We start from the raw sequence: 14,237 nt of genomic DNA, 5'->3' as shown, positions 1-14,237 counted from the left end.
AGGATCGCTGAAGGGGGATATTGGGAATGCTGGGGAAAATCGGCAGTCGGCTCTCGGCCATTGAAAAGAGGAGGTCGCTTGTACTGTGAACCCCTGTCGAAACGTCTCGTCACGCAGAATCATAGAGTGTTTACTGGATCAGCGATACGCGATCAAATTTTGTGTAAATCTTAGTAAAACGGGCAAAGAGACACACAACATTATTAGAGAGGCCTACAGTGACGCTGCCATGGGTAGATCAGGTGTTTTTTGAGTGGCACAAGCTGTTCCGAAAAGGTAAGGAAAGAGTGGAGGAAGACGACCGCTCCGGACACCCTTCGACCAGCAAGACCAATGAAAATGTGTAGCGAGTGAACCATTTACTGAACAGTGGTTGTAGGATGAGTATCAGAATGATTTTTGATGACTTGAGCATTCCTCAAACCCAAGTTTTTGAGATTGTGACAGAAAACTTAGCCATGAGGAAAGTGTGCGCGAAGTTGGTGCCGGGACTGTTGTCAGAGGAGCAAAAGGCCAACCGGAAAGTGATCTGCCAGGATCTTCATCATGCGAATGAGGACCCCGATTTTTTGTCCAGCACAAGGCGGCAACGCTGTCTCAGCCCCCCTACAGCCTCGACTTGGCCCCGCCAGACTTTTTTCTATTCCCGAGAATAAAATCGACGCTCAGGGGGAAACATCATGGATCGGTAGAGGCGGTTCAACAGGCCGTGACGAGGGAGCTAAACAGCATTCCGGTCCAGGCGTTCCTGGAGGCGTACGAAAACTGGAAAACTCATTGTCAGCTGCGTGTAGGTGCAGAAGGGTGCTACTATGAAAAATTCTAATCGTTTGGACTATTCTCTTGAATAAGTTTTATTTAAAAAAATGAGTCCTACTACTTTCAGAACAGACCATGTATGAGCAAGCTTCAGAGGAACCGAATGATTCAACTGCACGAGACAACTTACAGGCATCACAAGCTTCTCGACGCATTTTGAGAGCGTTGCGAACACCTCGTCAAACAGGAATGTTTCGCTCCTGATGTCCTGCAAGAAAAAAGAAGAAAAAAAAAAGAACTGGTAAGTCATTAGCAGTGATCCCCACACAAGTGGTCAATGAACAAAGGAATGCCGTCCATCCAATGATCAATGCAGAGGTCACAGTGAGGCAATAAACCTCAGACTCTAGAAGAACAATGGAAATCTGCCAATTATGATACTGCCGCTGATAAGCACAACACGTCAAAAAACAACGAACAGGGGCAGAACAATTACTGACAAAGAGCTGAATAAGTGTTGAGTGCTATCGTGCCGTTGTAAAATAAAGCGCCTTTTCTCTCTTTTTTTTTCACAAACGACAGACCACCAGACAAGGTACTAAAATAACTATCTCTTCAAAGGTTAAACAATATATATAGTAGCAGGTGTCATCGTTCAATGGGCCAGGAAGATTTGTAGAATTAAGGGTTCACAACAGTCCGATTATCTTTGTTTATTACCAACAGCTTCAGACGAAGGACCGTCCTTCATCAAGGACGATCCTCCATCCAAAACTGTTGGTAATAAACAAAGATAATTGGACTGTTGTGAACCCTTAATTCTTTTTATATATATATATATATATATATATATATATATATATATATATATATATATATATATATATATATATATATATATGAAAGAAGCCAACAGCCACAGAAACCAAGGGGCACAGGGGATTTTTTTTAATTATTCTAAATTGATCAACAGCACAAAATAAATAAATGATTAAAAAAAATCCCCTGTGCCCCTTGGTTTCTGTGGCTGTTGGCTTCTTTCATATTTATAACGAGCCCCTCATTCCCCTTCCCTTGCTTATATATATATATATATATATAGGTTGCGAAATCATAAAGTACTTGACTGCTTACAAGAGTATATAGCGAAGTATATGCTTCGTTAAAGGAAACATATTTATTCAACTCAAAGTTTCGATCGGAAGACCGATATATATATATATATATATACAGTCAAGTCCACTTATAACAATACTGGTTATAACAATATATCAGATATAACAATGGTTGGTCATGGCACCATCAGCTTTTCCATGTGTTCTATGGTAAAATAAACTGCTTATAGCAATGCTGTCAAGGCACATTATTGGTTATAACAATTAAATCTGGTAATTGAGTGTCAACCATAATAGAAAAAAAAAACAAGGAAATGCTACAACCACACCAGCAAAACCATGCTTACAACACAAAAGCGCGCATGTGTGAGGCCGACCGGCGGATCGAGCCGGCGCAGCAACGCCACGAAAGCAAAAGAGGCAGGCGTCGTCGCGTCAGGAGAGCTGCTGCATTGCTGCATTGGCTACGCACACCAGGCGTACCCCCAATCAGTCGGTGCAGTGTGTGTGCATGCAGCCAGCGCGGTTTTTCTCTTGTCAGCTGTCACCGCACCCTTGGTTCTGCATGCTTCTTGAATTTCCCATAAGAATAGCTTCCAAAAAGCCGGCTTGATTCCTGTGACGTGGAGGTGCGCAAAGCTCCCGGTGGCGCAGTGATGGCGGTGCTTTGGTCATCGGTGAACGGTGAACATTGTTCCGGTTCCCTGAAGTTCAATTTAACGAGCTTTTACAGGCATTAGAACAATCAAACCCGTCTGGGTATTTACTGTCAATAAATGCTCTGAAGTTTGTCACCCTTTCTTTTTTTTCGGCACAACCCTGTTATAACAATTATTGGTTATAACAATGGTATTTCCATGGCACTTGAATATTGTTATAAGTGGGCTTGACTGTGTATATATATATATATATATATATATATATATATATATATATATTACAATCAATTTATAAATCTAAAAAATGTATATCATATAGAGAAAAAAGGTAAGATTTAAATAAAACTCAAACAGCAATAGCTTACTGAGAACTCTCATTCACACAGCAGCTGAAACATCGGGCAATAGAAAGAAGTTTAAAAGGGTGGCATGGTATGCGGAGTTTAGCATCTAGAACCTGTGCATGGAATACGAAGAACACTGCAGTGCAGAGCTCTGGGTACCACAGGCATCTTGTGCTTTAAGGGGGGACACTGGTCTCTGAGACCAAAAAATGGCCAAAAAATCGATTTTCAAAAAGTGACATTTGTGGAATCTACAGCTATTATTTTCCAACTGCACCAATTTTTTCCTTCAAAAAATCGGCATTTTGACAATAATATTAAATTAAGGTCATCGTGTGCGCTGTATTTATGCAGGAGCAGACAATTTAATGAAATTTTTTGACATCTGGCTGTCTTAGTATGTCGATATCTCAACATCGAGGACAGATAGAGATGTCATACCGTTTGCTAAGGGAAGCTGAAGGCACAGTGTGTGCAATAATCGAAGCAGATTTGTTCAATTGCACTTCAAAAATTTATAATTTTGCAAAGCTTATCGATGCATTACATTCACACCTTGAATATTGATATTCCAAGTGCAGTAAAATTACTATTGAGGGTAAAATGAAAAAATGGTTTTGATTATTTCACTCTTTACTCACTATACTATGTAGCCATGGATTAAAAATGATTTTTTATTGAGCAGTTTCTTTTGCACGGAGGTACTAATGAATGACTAATTAAAATTAATTACCTTGGGAACTGACAAATTTATGAGAAAGGTGAGTTCATTGTAGAAATCAGTATAAAAAACTGAGCAAGGTGGTACAGTTTCATTAGGACTGGACTAAAAATAAGGAAAATAGGTCTAAGACCAGGACGGACGGGACAGAAGGGCGGATGAATAAAGGTTGCCAGCATGGAAGCCACGCGTGTGGAGATATGTGTTGCATCACCACCAAAGTGCGACAGTACAAGCTTTCATCTGGCCTGACGCGTGGTTTCTCCGTGGCGATACGCTTGGAAAGATGGGTCTCCGACCCCACCCCATGCAGACCAAAAACATGTTAGCGTTGACACCCTTTGACTAAGCTGCCCTTGTATCATTAAAACTAGGGGTGTGCGAATATTCGAAATTTTCGAATATATTTCGAATATTATTTTTTAGTATTTGATACGAAATCCAAGTATTCGTGTTGTTTCGAATATTCAACCCGACGCGAATATTCGTATCTAGCCGAATATCCATTGTGAGCACCGGCGTGCATTTCGGTCCGCAAGCCCTATCGACAGATATATAACAACATGGCGGCGCCTACACGGAAGGAAAATTCTTTCTTCCTCCAAGGGCCATGCCGTAGCTGACTGCGCTGGTGAGCTTTTTTGTGGCTATACCTGCGAAGCTGGTATAGTCAGAGCGGTGCACGAAGTACCTCGCAATACGTGCCAGGTCAGTGCCAAGTAAGAGGGAATTTTCAGTGGCTGGAGGAGTCATTTCAGTTAGAAGGAAACTACTTCTGTCTGACCATGTGGTGCAGCTGGTTTTTCTTCACGAGAACCTTTTATGTCATCCCAGCAACGCGCTTTTGTGCTGATGGCAAGCTAGCCTTAATCAATGCTGTGTACTAGCCATCTTCTCTGATATTTCCACTCTTCTAAGAATAATGTTCGAGACTTTGATACTTTTTGTGCAGCCACACACACCTTCTGTGTTTTTTTAATCATCGATAGTTGAACTGTGATGTTCTTGGGTGCCCAAATAAATGTTTTGTAGTGATTAAATGCGTCTGTCCTTGATTATGCCATATTTGATTGGATATTCGGAATTAAGTATTCGTATTCGATTCGTATTCGAAAAATTTGATATTCGCACACCCCTAATTAAAACTATACCCATCATCATCATAATTTCCAGAAAGGAGACGGAAAGGATATGGAAAGAGAGGAGAAAGAGCATGCAACAGCAGCAGAAACGCGACAAAACAAGGCGCACAGTGTCTAGGCTAAACAGAGACATAACATAACTGAATAAGGTACCAAACTTTGAAGCAGTAGCAGAGACGCAGACTCGCAAGGCAAACAGAACAAAATGGCACAAAACAAAACACAGCTAAAAGGAGTGGCATTAGCTGTAAGAATGGATCCAAAACATTCATGAACAGTGGCCCCTTAAAAATTCAGTGACTTTATCACACCACTGCATTGGACAGCTTGGGTCGAGTAGCAGGCCAGTGCATTCTGAAAGTGGCTCGCGCTGCAAGGATAAGTTTCTGAAGAAAATGTCAGGGGGTGGGGGAAGCTTAAAGTGTTTTTCTTTTTTTTTCTTTGTCAGTACCTATTTATTAGTGCAACAAACACACTCGCATATCACATGCACGTCCTTCTTTAGTCATTAACATTCGGAAAAGTTTCAATTTAGCGTAAAGTTTAACCTGCCTATAAATGTACTTTCAAGAGTAGCGGCAACATTTTTTTACAAGAAAGCATTGCCGAACTTGGCAATCCAACTCTCAGTCTAAAGACTGCTTCACATTTCAAGCATACAATTCAATAATGTCACGAAAATTGGAACACAACGAATCAATGCAAAGAATTCGCAGAACAGCTTTTTCAAGCATTTCTTCATGCACAACGAAGGGTTACTGCAGCTGCAAGAACTGGAACAATAAGATCTGCCAAGGGCTTAGGATACAAGGCAGAAATATACAGGGTGGAAACATGCCACCGTCCTCAAGCTCAACGGTGATCCCACACAAGAGGTAGGCATCAATTATCTGTGTAGAATATATCGAGCTAGTCAGTGCAATGCCTGATCAATTAATCTGAACAGTGGCGACATCTAGTAGCAGGAACCACAACCTTCGCATACAGCATACTGCATAGGAGTGCATAGGAACAGTCGTCTTCCCAAGGGTGCACCGAACCAGCAACAGTGGCTCAGTGTGCCCCTGACTTTACAGCGCTGCACCAGATAACAAAGATTCAACACGTACGCATTCTCACTCCATGGCCAAGATAAACCAGACCTGGTACCCTTTGTACTGTGTAGCGCCCAACTCACAAACATCACAAAGATATGGATTCCAATGCAAGTGCTCCCTGCATTACTTCAAACTGCACGGCAACAGAAAGGTGCGATAAACTAGTACACAGCTGCGTGTGTGATTGTATCCAGAGTCACAACATTACAACATGTGCAAGCAACAAACATAAAAAAAGAAAAAACAGACAATATTATGCAAAGTAACGCAAAGGAATAAAGGAGAGAACAAGTAGAACATAGCGCTGCAGTACATCAGATGTTTCCATTTCTGTTGCTCATAGCTCACAATGTTCAGCTTTTGAACAATGTAAACGATTTAGCTAGTTGGTAGGCGTTCATTATAAACAGTGCAAAAAGGGCAACAACAAATGGGCAGAAGACGACGACATGCCACCTACGTGCAGCTGAAATTTGTTACAAAGCTTGATCAGCATATATATAAACACAAATAAATCCTCTCTAGACATGAGTAAAACGTTGGTTTGTCAGCATCAAGCAAGATATATTTCTTGCATCTGGGTGTTCGTGTGAAAGTATATAAAAATTTTCCAGCCGGAGCTCCAACAAATCCTTTCTATGACCTTTCTCCACGCTTTGTGCTACGGGCCTTCATGCCTTCAAAAGCATGCAGCAACGTCTTACGATGCATGTTTAGTTACATATATACACGAGAGAAAGCACATTTAAACCTAAATTAAAAACTACCTCATCATGAAGTGCACGGAACTTGGGAGTTATCTGCCCACTGGAAAGGCTACTTAGAGAGCCTCTATTGCTACAGAATTTTCAAAGAGGAGGTTATAATGGATTAAAGTGATGGTCAAATGTTTAGGGGAATCCCCCATGGTGGAGTAGATTTGTAATAAGGGAGTAATTACTCCTTATTGCAAATCTACTCCACCTTGGGGGATTCCCTTAAACATTTGACCAACACTGTTCCCACTTCGAGATATTGATCAATTTGCTCTCGCCCAACCATAAGCTTGCCGTCCCGGTTAGCTCAATTGGTAAAGCGACTGCTCCGGTGAAGCAGTGGTCCCGGATTCGAACCCCAGACCAGGACGAATTTTTCTTTAACTACGAAGTTTCTGAGAAAGCTGTATAGCTTTCCTTTGTAGCTGCAAGGCTGCACTCAGGTGGATGCCAATGAGTAATTACTCCGTTATTACAAATCTACTCCACCTTGGGGGATTCCCCTAAACATTTGACCAACACAGTTCCCACTATGAGTTACTAATTCGTTCTCGCCCAACCATAAGCTTGCCGTCCCGGTTAGCTCAGTTGGTAGAGCGACTGCTCCGGTGAAGCGGTGGTCCCGGGTTCGAACCCTGGACCAGGACGAATTTTTCTTTAACTACGAAGTTTCTAAGAAAGCTGCATAGCTTTCCTTTGTAGCTGCATGGCTGCGCTCGAGTGGATGCCATTGAGTAATTACTCCCTTATTACAAATGGATTAAAGTGAGTACTCTTTGATTTCCAATAAAACTTAGGCAGCACAACTGACGCGTTGTTTCAAATTCTGCAAACGGCAGACGTGCATTATAATGTAGCACAGGGTTTTACAAGGCTATACAGGAATGTGTAGAGGAATTCCAGCTTCTTCCGACACCGTTACACAAAGTGCTGCCCCTCAGTCCTGAACCAAGTGGCACATAAGGAAGTTTCATACACGGGTGTCTCGAACCTCTAGCTCCCCAAAACTCACCACAGTTGCGATGGAAGCACTAAGGTCCAGGCAAAAGACGAAGCGGTATTTCTTCGCCAGGAACGTCACTTTTGTCGCCGGCGTCACCAGGTAGGCAAACTCGTGCGCCTTCTCTGGCCTCCACCCAGCCGGCTTGTCTCTCGGTAGAGCTGACAGGACCTCCACCTCCTCTGTGATGTCGCTCTGTCGAGACGGTGACAGGCGGGACACGTGAATTAACTAAATATGCCTACCACACAGCAGTTATTAACTATGAATATCACTTTATGTAAATGAAAAACAATAACAAGCTCAATGGGCCTTTGTTCCAGTAGCACGCCCTCTATCGGCCGCCAGTCACAGCTGGAGATTTGCTCTGCAGAAAAGTGGTGCAAGGAGTAATGGCCATCATATATCCTTTCACATAGCCTCCTGAGCTTACTTTAGGGAATAATTAAGAGCAGTGTTGGCTTTGCCTAACCAGGCCAGGTGTATGTGACCAATCTGTGGACACATCTGCAGTACATTGTCAGCGCTACTCCTAGTCTACCATATTTTCCGGTGTATAAGACGCACCCGTGTATAAGACGCACCCCAATTTACTCAGTTAGGCTTGTGAGGCTTAATTAAACATGCTTGTGTGACCATCGTGAAATGCACCGCACCTGTGAGTTCTTAAGCAACGCTAAGTGATCGATAAGGCAACACTCATGCCATACCCGCCCACTTTTGAGCAAAAAAAAAAAGCGAAAGAACTTTCCTTATGTCCATAAGATCATTTTACTTAAAACCTTCGAAGTCTTCATCTTCGGAAGCGCTATCAAAAAGTTTGCCCGTTTCTGGAGGCAATGCAGCTGAAACATTCTCTTTGCACAACGCACGCACTACGTACACAGCAAACAAAGTTGCAAAGGGAGACTAAAAAAAAAATTCCGGCTTGTCTTGGCTTGTCCTGACAATGGCGAAAAGCGCGATTGTTGCCATCTTTTGACGTTTCGCATTACTTTTGCTTGGGGCCTCCGAAATGGCCGCGGGTTTATGATCCTCGAAGTCATCATCACGGTCGTTTCATGATACAGTTCACCTAAATAAGTTGCGCATGGCGGTCCCCGTATCATAGCCGTGTTACAACCGCGTTATTGGTAGCGATATTTTTCCGGTGAAAAAAGCTTGAACACGAACCTGAGTAATTTCTGAACTCGCAAAAAAAGAAAGCCGAAAAATTCACATATAAGACGCACCCTTGTATAGGACGCAGCAGCAAGATTTTCGAAAAAAAGCTGCGACTTATACATCGGAAAATACGGTACTTAATTCTCTGCTCAGGACGCTTGAGAGCCAGATCACGTGTTCTCGTTTGAGGCCAGAGCGTGTGAGGAACACATGCATATCTCCGTGGACTTGAGAGGTGCTAGCACTATTCTGAATTACCACCTTGCAGTCCGTTGCGCTGTTGGTTCAGAAAACACAAGTTTGCAAAAAAATACGCGCGCCGCAGACTAACAATTTTGCAGGGCATGCCCTGCAAAATTAGTGACTAAGAACTTATGCACATGTGCAGGACGTTATGGAGAAAAGCCCAACACTATGAACAAAGAAAATATGAATAAAGCTTCCATCTCTAATATGTAATGATAAAAGAGGAATTAGCAAAGAAACATACTGACATAGGTCACATCATGTTTCTAAGCCCACGGATCCCTGTTTAACGTTCTAGAATACCATGCCAGAGCTACCAACTACCTATAACAGCATAACAGCAATAAAACTTGATATCGGTCTCGAGCCTTTAGACATTCGCCATTCCATTGCTCTTTTGTGCTTATTTCATAAATATCTTTTCAGCACAAGGCCATCTCCATTACCTCTTGAAACGCCTACATGCACTTCACGCCGCCTACATAACCAGAAGAGCATAAAACGAATTCACGGTAGAACCCTTGCTTAAGAACGTGCCATCGCTCTTTGGAATGATCTTCCTGACAATATCGTATCCATCTTCAATCAACCATTCCAGGATCAGCTACGTAGATATCTCACATGACATCGCTTTTTCTCCTATCTTTGATTTTTTTTTTTTTTTTGTCGCAGTGTACTTTCGTTCCTTCGTTGCAATTACGTTTTGTTTTGGCCGTATGTCCGGCATTCATGCTACTAATAAGTACCTTGTATCCTATGTATAATTTCGCCTTTAAGTACATTAGTTTCTTTTTACTTAATCTCTTGTATCTCATGTTGTATTAATTAGTTTCTTTTGTACATTTGTCGTTCTTTGTCCCCCTTACTCAATGCCCTTCTGGGCCCTGTAAGGTATTGTGAATAAATAAATAAATGACCATTCTCTAAACATTCCAGAACCCTGCGACTCATTTCACCCCTCCCTCTCTCTTCGAAGTCCCATGTAGTCACCTTCTGTCTCAGCCAAGCCCTTTTCTGGGAAGAACGCTGGCCCCCACCGCATCAGGCGCTATTTTCTTCTCCAACTTGTTTACCATCACTTCCAGCTCCAAGCAGCGCCGCTCATCCACCCTCTCTGGATTTCCCTCTAGTCATTTTTCAGTTGCTCTTTCCCTCGCTACAACAAAAGCTCCAATAGAGATAATGAACCCACTTCGTCCTCTCCTCCAACACTCGCACTGTCATAGTGCAATGCCCATTCAGCAGCCTCGACTGATGGGTATGGCCTGTCAGCGAGCTGAGAAGGCATGCACGTTCGAGCTGACGCCATTCGTACAGTGCGCAAGCGAAAATCCACATCTGATGCATTATGAGAGCTCCGACGGAATTCAGTAGCCTGGTCTGCGAGATCCTATTTAGGACTACCATCACCCTTTTATCTTGAAATGCATTTGGAAATGAATATGATCCTGGGTGTTATCACTGCTTTGACTCCATGAGTTATTTTTCTCCAGCAGGAAAAGAGAAAGCGGCAATGCCATGGGACGACTTGTGTGCCAACTCTGATTGGGAAATGTCTAGCTTGACGTCGTGCACTAAGGAATGCAGCCAGAATGGCGAGAACATAGTTTTTCTTCTTGTGTGAAATGGATTCACCGAACATTTACCACATTTTCAAACATTAGGGTGGAGTTTCATGTGGCCCGACATATGTTGCATTTATGAAGACACTGGATGTCTGTCATATGTGCAAGATGAGAATCGAAAATGCTTACTCTTCCACTGCAGCAGGCCAGTCAGAATGTGTACAACATTTACATACCATTTCTCTTTTCAGGGTTCCAGTGGATTTTGCCCAAGTTATCTCTGAATTAAAAAGCTATGGACTGTCAGAAGAGTGTTGTCATGTAGTTTTCAAGTAAGAGTTCCATCTCCCATGTAACGTGCATGCGAAGCGACGTAGATAATCTGTTTACTTTTTTTTTTAACAAAGTTGCCCTCAGAATCCTGCGTTTAGCGCATTTCAAAAAAACGGCAAGCTGTCTTTGCATGAAATATTTTATTCCATAGAAACAAAAAACTTTGTTCAAAGTTTTTGTTTTGATGCCCACAGAGACTAGACGTTACCACCTGTGCAATAACATTGCTGTCATAGAAGGGCAAAAAACCAGCTCGTAATTTAGAGATTTATAATTATGATATTAAAGCTAAAGCTATGTTCATTTTAATAAAATACTTTATTTCCTTTTGTGACATTTAATATATGTATTTCGGGATGTGACAGTGTATTAAGATTAAAAATCAGCCTTTCAGTGCAAAGCAATTACATAAATCCCATTACACATATGTCAATTAATGAGGCAATATAGTTCTTAAAGATCATTTACAAATTATTCTGCAAAAATGTTTTGCGAGTATCTTCTCGCGCACTGTGCACCACAAAATTCAATGTGCTATTTATTAATTTTTGTCCTTTTCCTGTGATGGTCATACTTATGCTGATGATCACATCATGCATCTCATTGCAGCTTGTAAGGACATCATGCAAAAGCCGGCCAAGGAATTTGCTTCAAGGCAGTGCAACAGTTCTCTTGCAACTAGGAGTGCCGTGAGTAGCTCCGATATGTTGAGTGGAAAACAACTCCACAAAGCACTCTATGGATGTTTTAGTCAGGCCACATCAGCTTGCCAAGCTGCGTTGCACAACCTGAACCATCGGAATTGCAGCGAACTTAAAAGTAAATGGTCCTTCAATAAAACGTGTCCGGTACGATTGTTTTAATCACTTAATTGTTGTTAAATGAATATAGATTGAATCAAAAGTCTGCATGCAGTCTTGCTTGAAACTTGTAATTCCATGAAAGGTTATGCGCGAAAAAAGACGACGCGAAGACAGAAGACACGACAGGACGAGCGCAAACTAACAACTAGTTTATTCAGAAGATGACACCTCTAAATATAAGACAAGCAGGTGCACGCTCAGCGGATACACCCACAGCACGCCTGGTAAACGTGATAACACCATCATACCCTACAAGACAGATCTTAACAAAGCTGACTCGCTTCTATACAAGGTAAGGGACGTATCTCTGATGCAATTGTGTGCATTCTTAACCAAGAAGGATTACATTATTTCTCGCACCACGGCGTTGCTGCCCTGGCATTTCAACCTTTCATGGCATTACAAGTATCAAGCCAACCAGCTCGACATCTCTTGTTTGCTTGAAAGTTTCATGAGAATTACAACAAATCGCATATAACACACCAAAAGGTCTCACGGTATTAAAAACCATGGATAGTAAATCTAATCGCATGCGATAATTCTCCACTGGTGTAGTTGGAAAAGCTAATGTTGGAAATGCCTGTAGGCTGCCAAGCTATGCCAAAAACTGAAAAGCCACTATTAGGGCATATAGGGCCACGCATTGAGGCCATTGTTGACAGTCAGACCGGCTGAACATCGGCCCATTCCTGGCGTGAACGATGGGCCATGCTTGGAAAACTAGCGCTACACCCAAACGCAAAATGAAGGATCGATTTTCGTGTTAATTTTTGCCATTGTTATGCCATTGGTGGCCGTTATTAGCGTGCTACTTGTTTCGTTTCGTACGCATGAACAAAACGAAGCCTGTCGGGCAAACTGCGCAATGTAAATGCCCTTCTCGTTGACAATGCTTAGTGCACAGGCCTGTACCAAGATCAGTAAATCAACTTCAGGACTTGTTCTTTCAATAGGCATAATACTGAATGGGATGACAAACGATACGAAAATAGAAAAGGAATATGTTGACAGAGTGGAATACCAAAACAAATAAATTAGCAACATGCAAGGCCTTTGTTCTGGTGACATTTGTCAAGATGACACGCAGGCATGCATAAGATAGAAACTGGCATTTCTAAAGGTAAAGTGCAGTTGTGCTCTATATTGTACAGATGTCATCACGAACCGAGTAACCGCATCAACAAGAATTAATGGGTGTATTGGGTGTATAATGAGTTTATGCCTCCAGTGAACTTCTCGCTAACACCTGCATACCAAACGCAATAATTCTGACTTGCATTTCGTGCTTGCATATAAGACATTAAAAATCTGATGTCTATTTTATATGCTCACCTAGTTACTTGGTGCATGATCATCATGCATCAAGAAACCAGGCATCTGGAATGGCAGTTACTCGTGATAAATACCAAGCGAATGCTTACTGGAAAGCCATTACTAATGCTTTCAGTGTACAAAGACTTCACAAGCCTGCAAACTCGTGGCATAGCTTTCACTTTAGATCAGGGTCTTCCAAACACGTTCATTTTAGCAGTGCCTTACTTGCTAGACATTAAAAAACTGCACCAACGCAATGACGACCGCAATATGATGTCGCGCGTGAAAAACTTAGCGAACACACAACGAAAAGAGCTGGTTTATGTTACCTCGCTGGGCTGTTTGGGCTGGATGACTTTGTTGATCTGGTTGACAAACCATTGCGCCCTGATGTACCTTGACACCCGGTACTGCTTCTTCATCTGCACGTAAACGCAGTCCGCCTCCAGCGTCGGTGGAGAAGATCTCTGCGTTTTCGACAGGGCAAACATTGAGGCCCTCCGGCTCGGAGCGGCCAACATGATTCCAGTCACATATCATGCGGCGCGACACAACTGCACAAACGTGCCACAACGTGCAACAGGCGCGGAATAGTTCAGCTCGCCTAACCAACCGGCGAGGAAACAACAATCGCGTAGTTTGCTCCGGGCCGCGCTTTGTTAGAGCGCGCAGCCCGGGAGAAAGTCGATAAGCCCAGCAGAGGACAGATAAACACGGCAGGCATGTCACGGCTAGAGACGAAAGATGGGCGAGGAAGGAAGAACGAGATTAGAGCGCGATTAGCCGCAGATAAGCGGCGAAGATCAGCTCCCCGACTCGCCTACCGCCACACATCTGCGGTAGTGAGCCTGTAGCACGGCATACGGGGGAGGAGCGAATTCAGAAACGAAGAAACCACGCAATATTGTCGCGACTAGGTCAAGAAACAAAGCGAAAACACTGACTTCCACGTCCTCCGCTGCCATGGTTTTTCATTGGACTGCCGGCGTGACGGGAGAACGCCGAAGTCTCAAGTTCTCCACAAGAGATGTGTGAAGCGAGGCACGTAAACAAGAGCAACGAGCAGCCGCCGAGTTGCCCGCAAAACCCATGTGATAGGAAGCGATTCGCAACTGGAGAAACGCTGCACTACTGTTTTCTTCGAAGGTAGATATTAGGCA

At 42.8% G+C, this 14,237-nt stretch overlaps 1 protein-coding gene across 3 annotated transcripts in view; it reads right to left on the bottom strand.

The window, feature by feature from the left end:
* The window catches only part of LOC149366489 (KICSTOR complex protein SZT2-like), a 197,033-nt gene extending 182,873 nt beyond the window's left edge, over positions 1-14,160 (bottom strand). For 2 of the 3 annotated variants that reach the window (XM_089551003.1, XM_089551010.1), the window contains exons 1-4: positions 14,022-14,160; positions 13,407-13,544; positions 7,605-7,787; positions 950-1,027 (exon numbers count right to left, since the gene is read on the bottom strand). In XM_089551003.1, coding sequence (XP_089407129.1) covers positions 950-1,027; positions 7,605-7,787; positions 13,407-13,544; positions 14,022-14,042 — 420 coding nt within the window. In that variant the 5' untranslated portion in view covers positions 14,043-14,160. Of the gene's footprint in view, positions 1-949; positions 1,028-7,604; positions 7,788-13,406; positions 13,953-14,021 lie in introns of those variants that run through there. The other variant, XM_089550996.1, reaches the window with a different exon arrangement.
* Between the last annotated feature and the right edge of the window lie 77 nt (positions 14,161-14,237).

Source organism: Amblyomma mixtum, chromosome 1 (assembly GCF_055824585.1).
Source record: "Amblyomma mixtum isolate Tamu chromosome 1, ASM5582458v1, whole genome shotgun sequence".
In the NCBI taxonomy this organism is placed as follows: domain Eukaryota; kingdom Metazoa; phylum Arthropoda; class Arachnida; order Ixodida; family Ixodidae; genus Amblyomma; species Amblyomma mixtum.
Note: the sequence above shows the minus strand (reverse complement) of the source record. Positions and strands in the feature narration are given on the sequence as shown.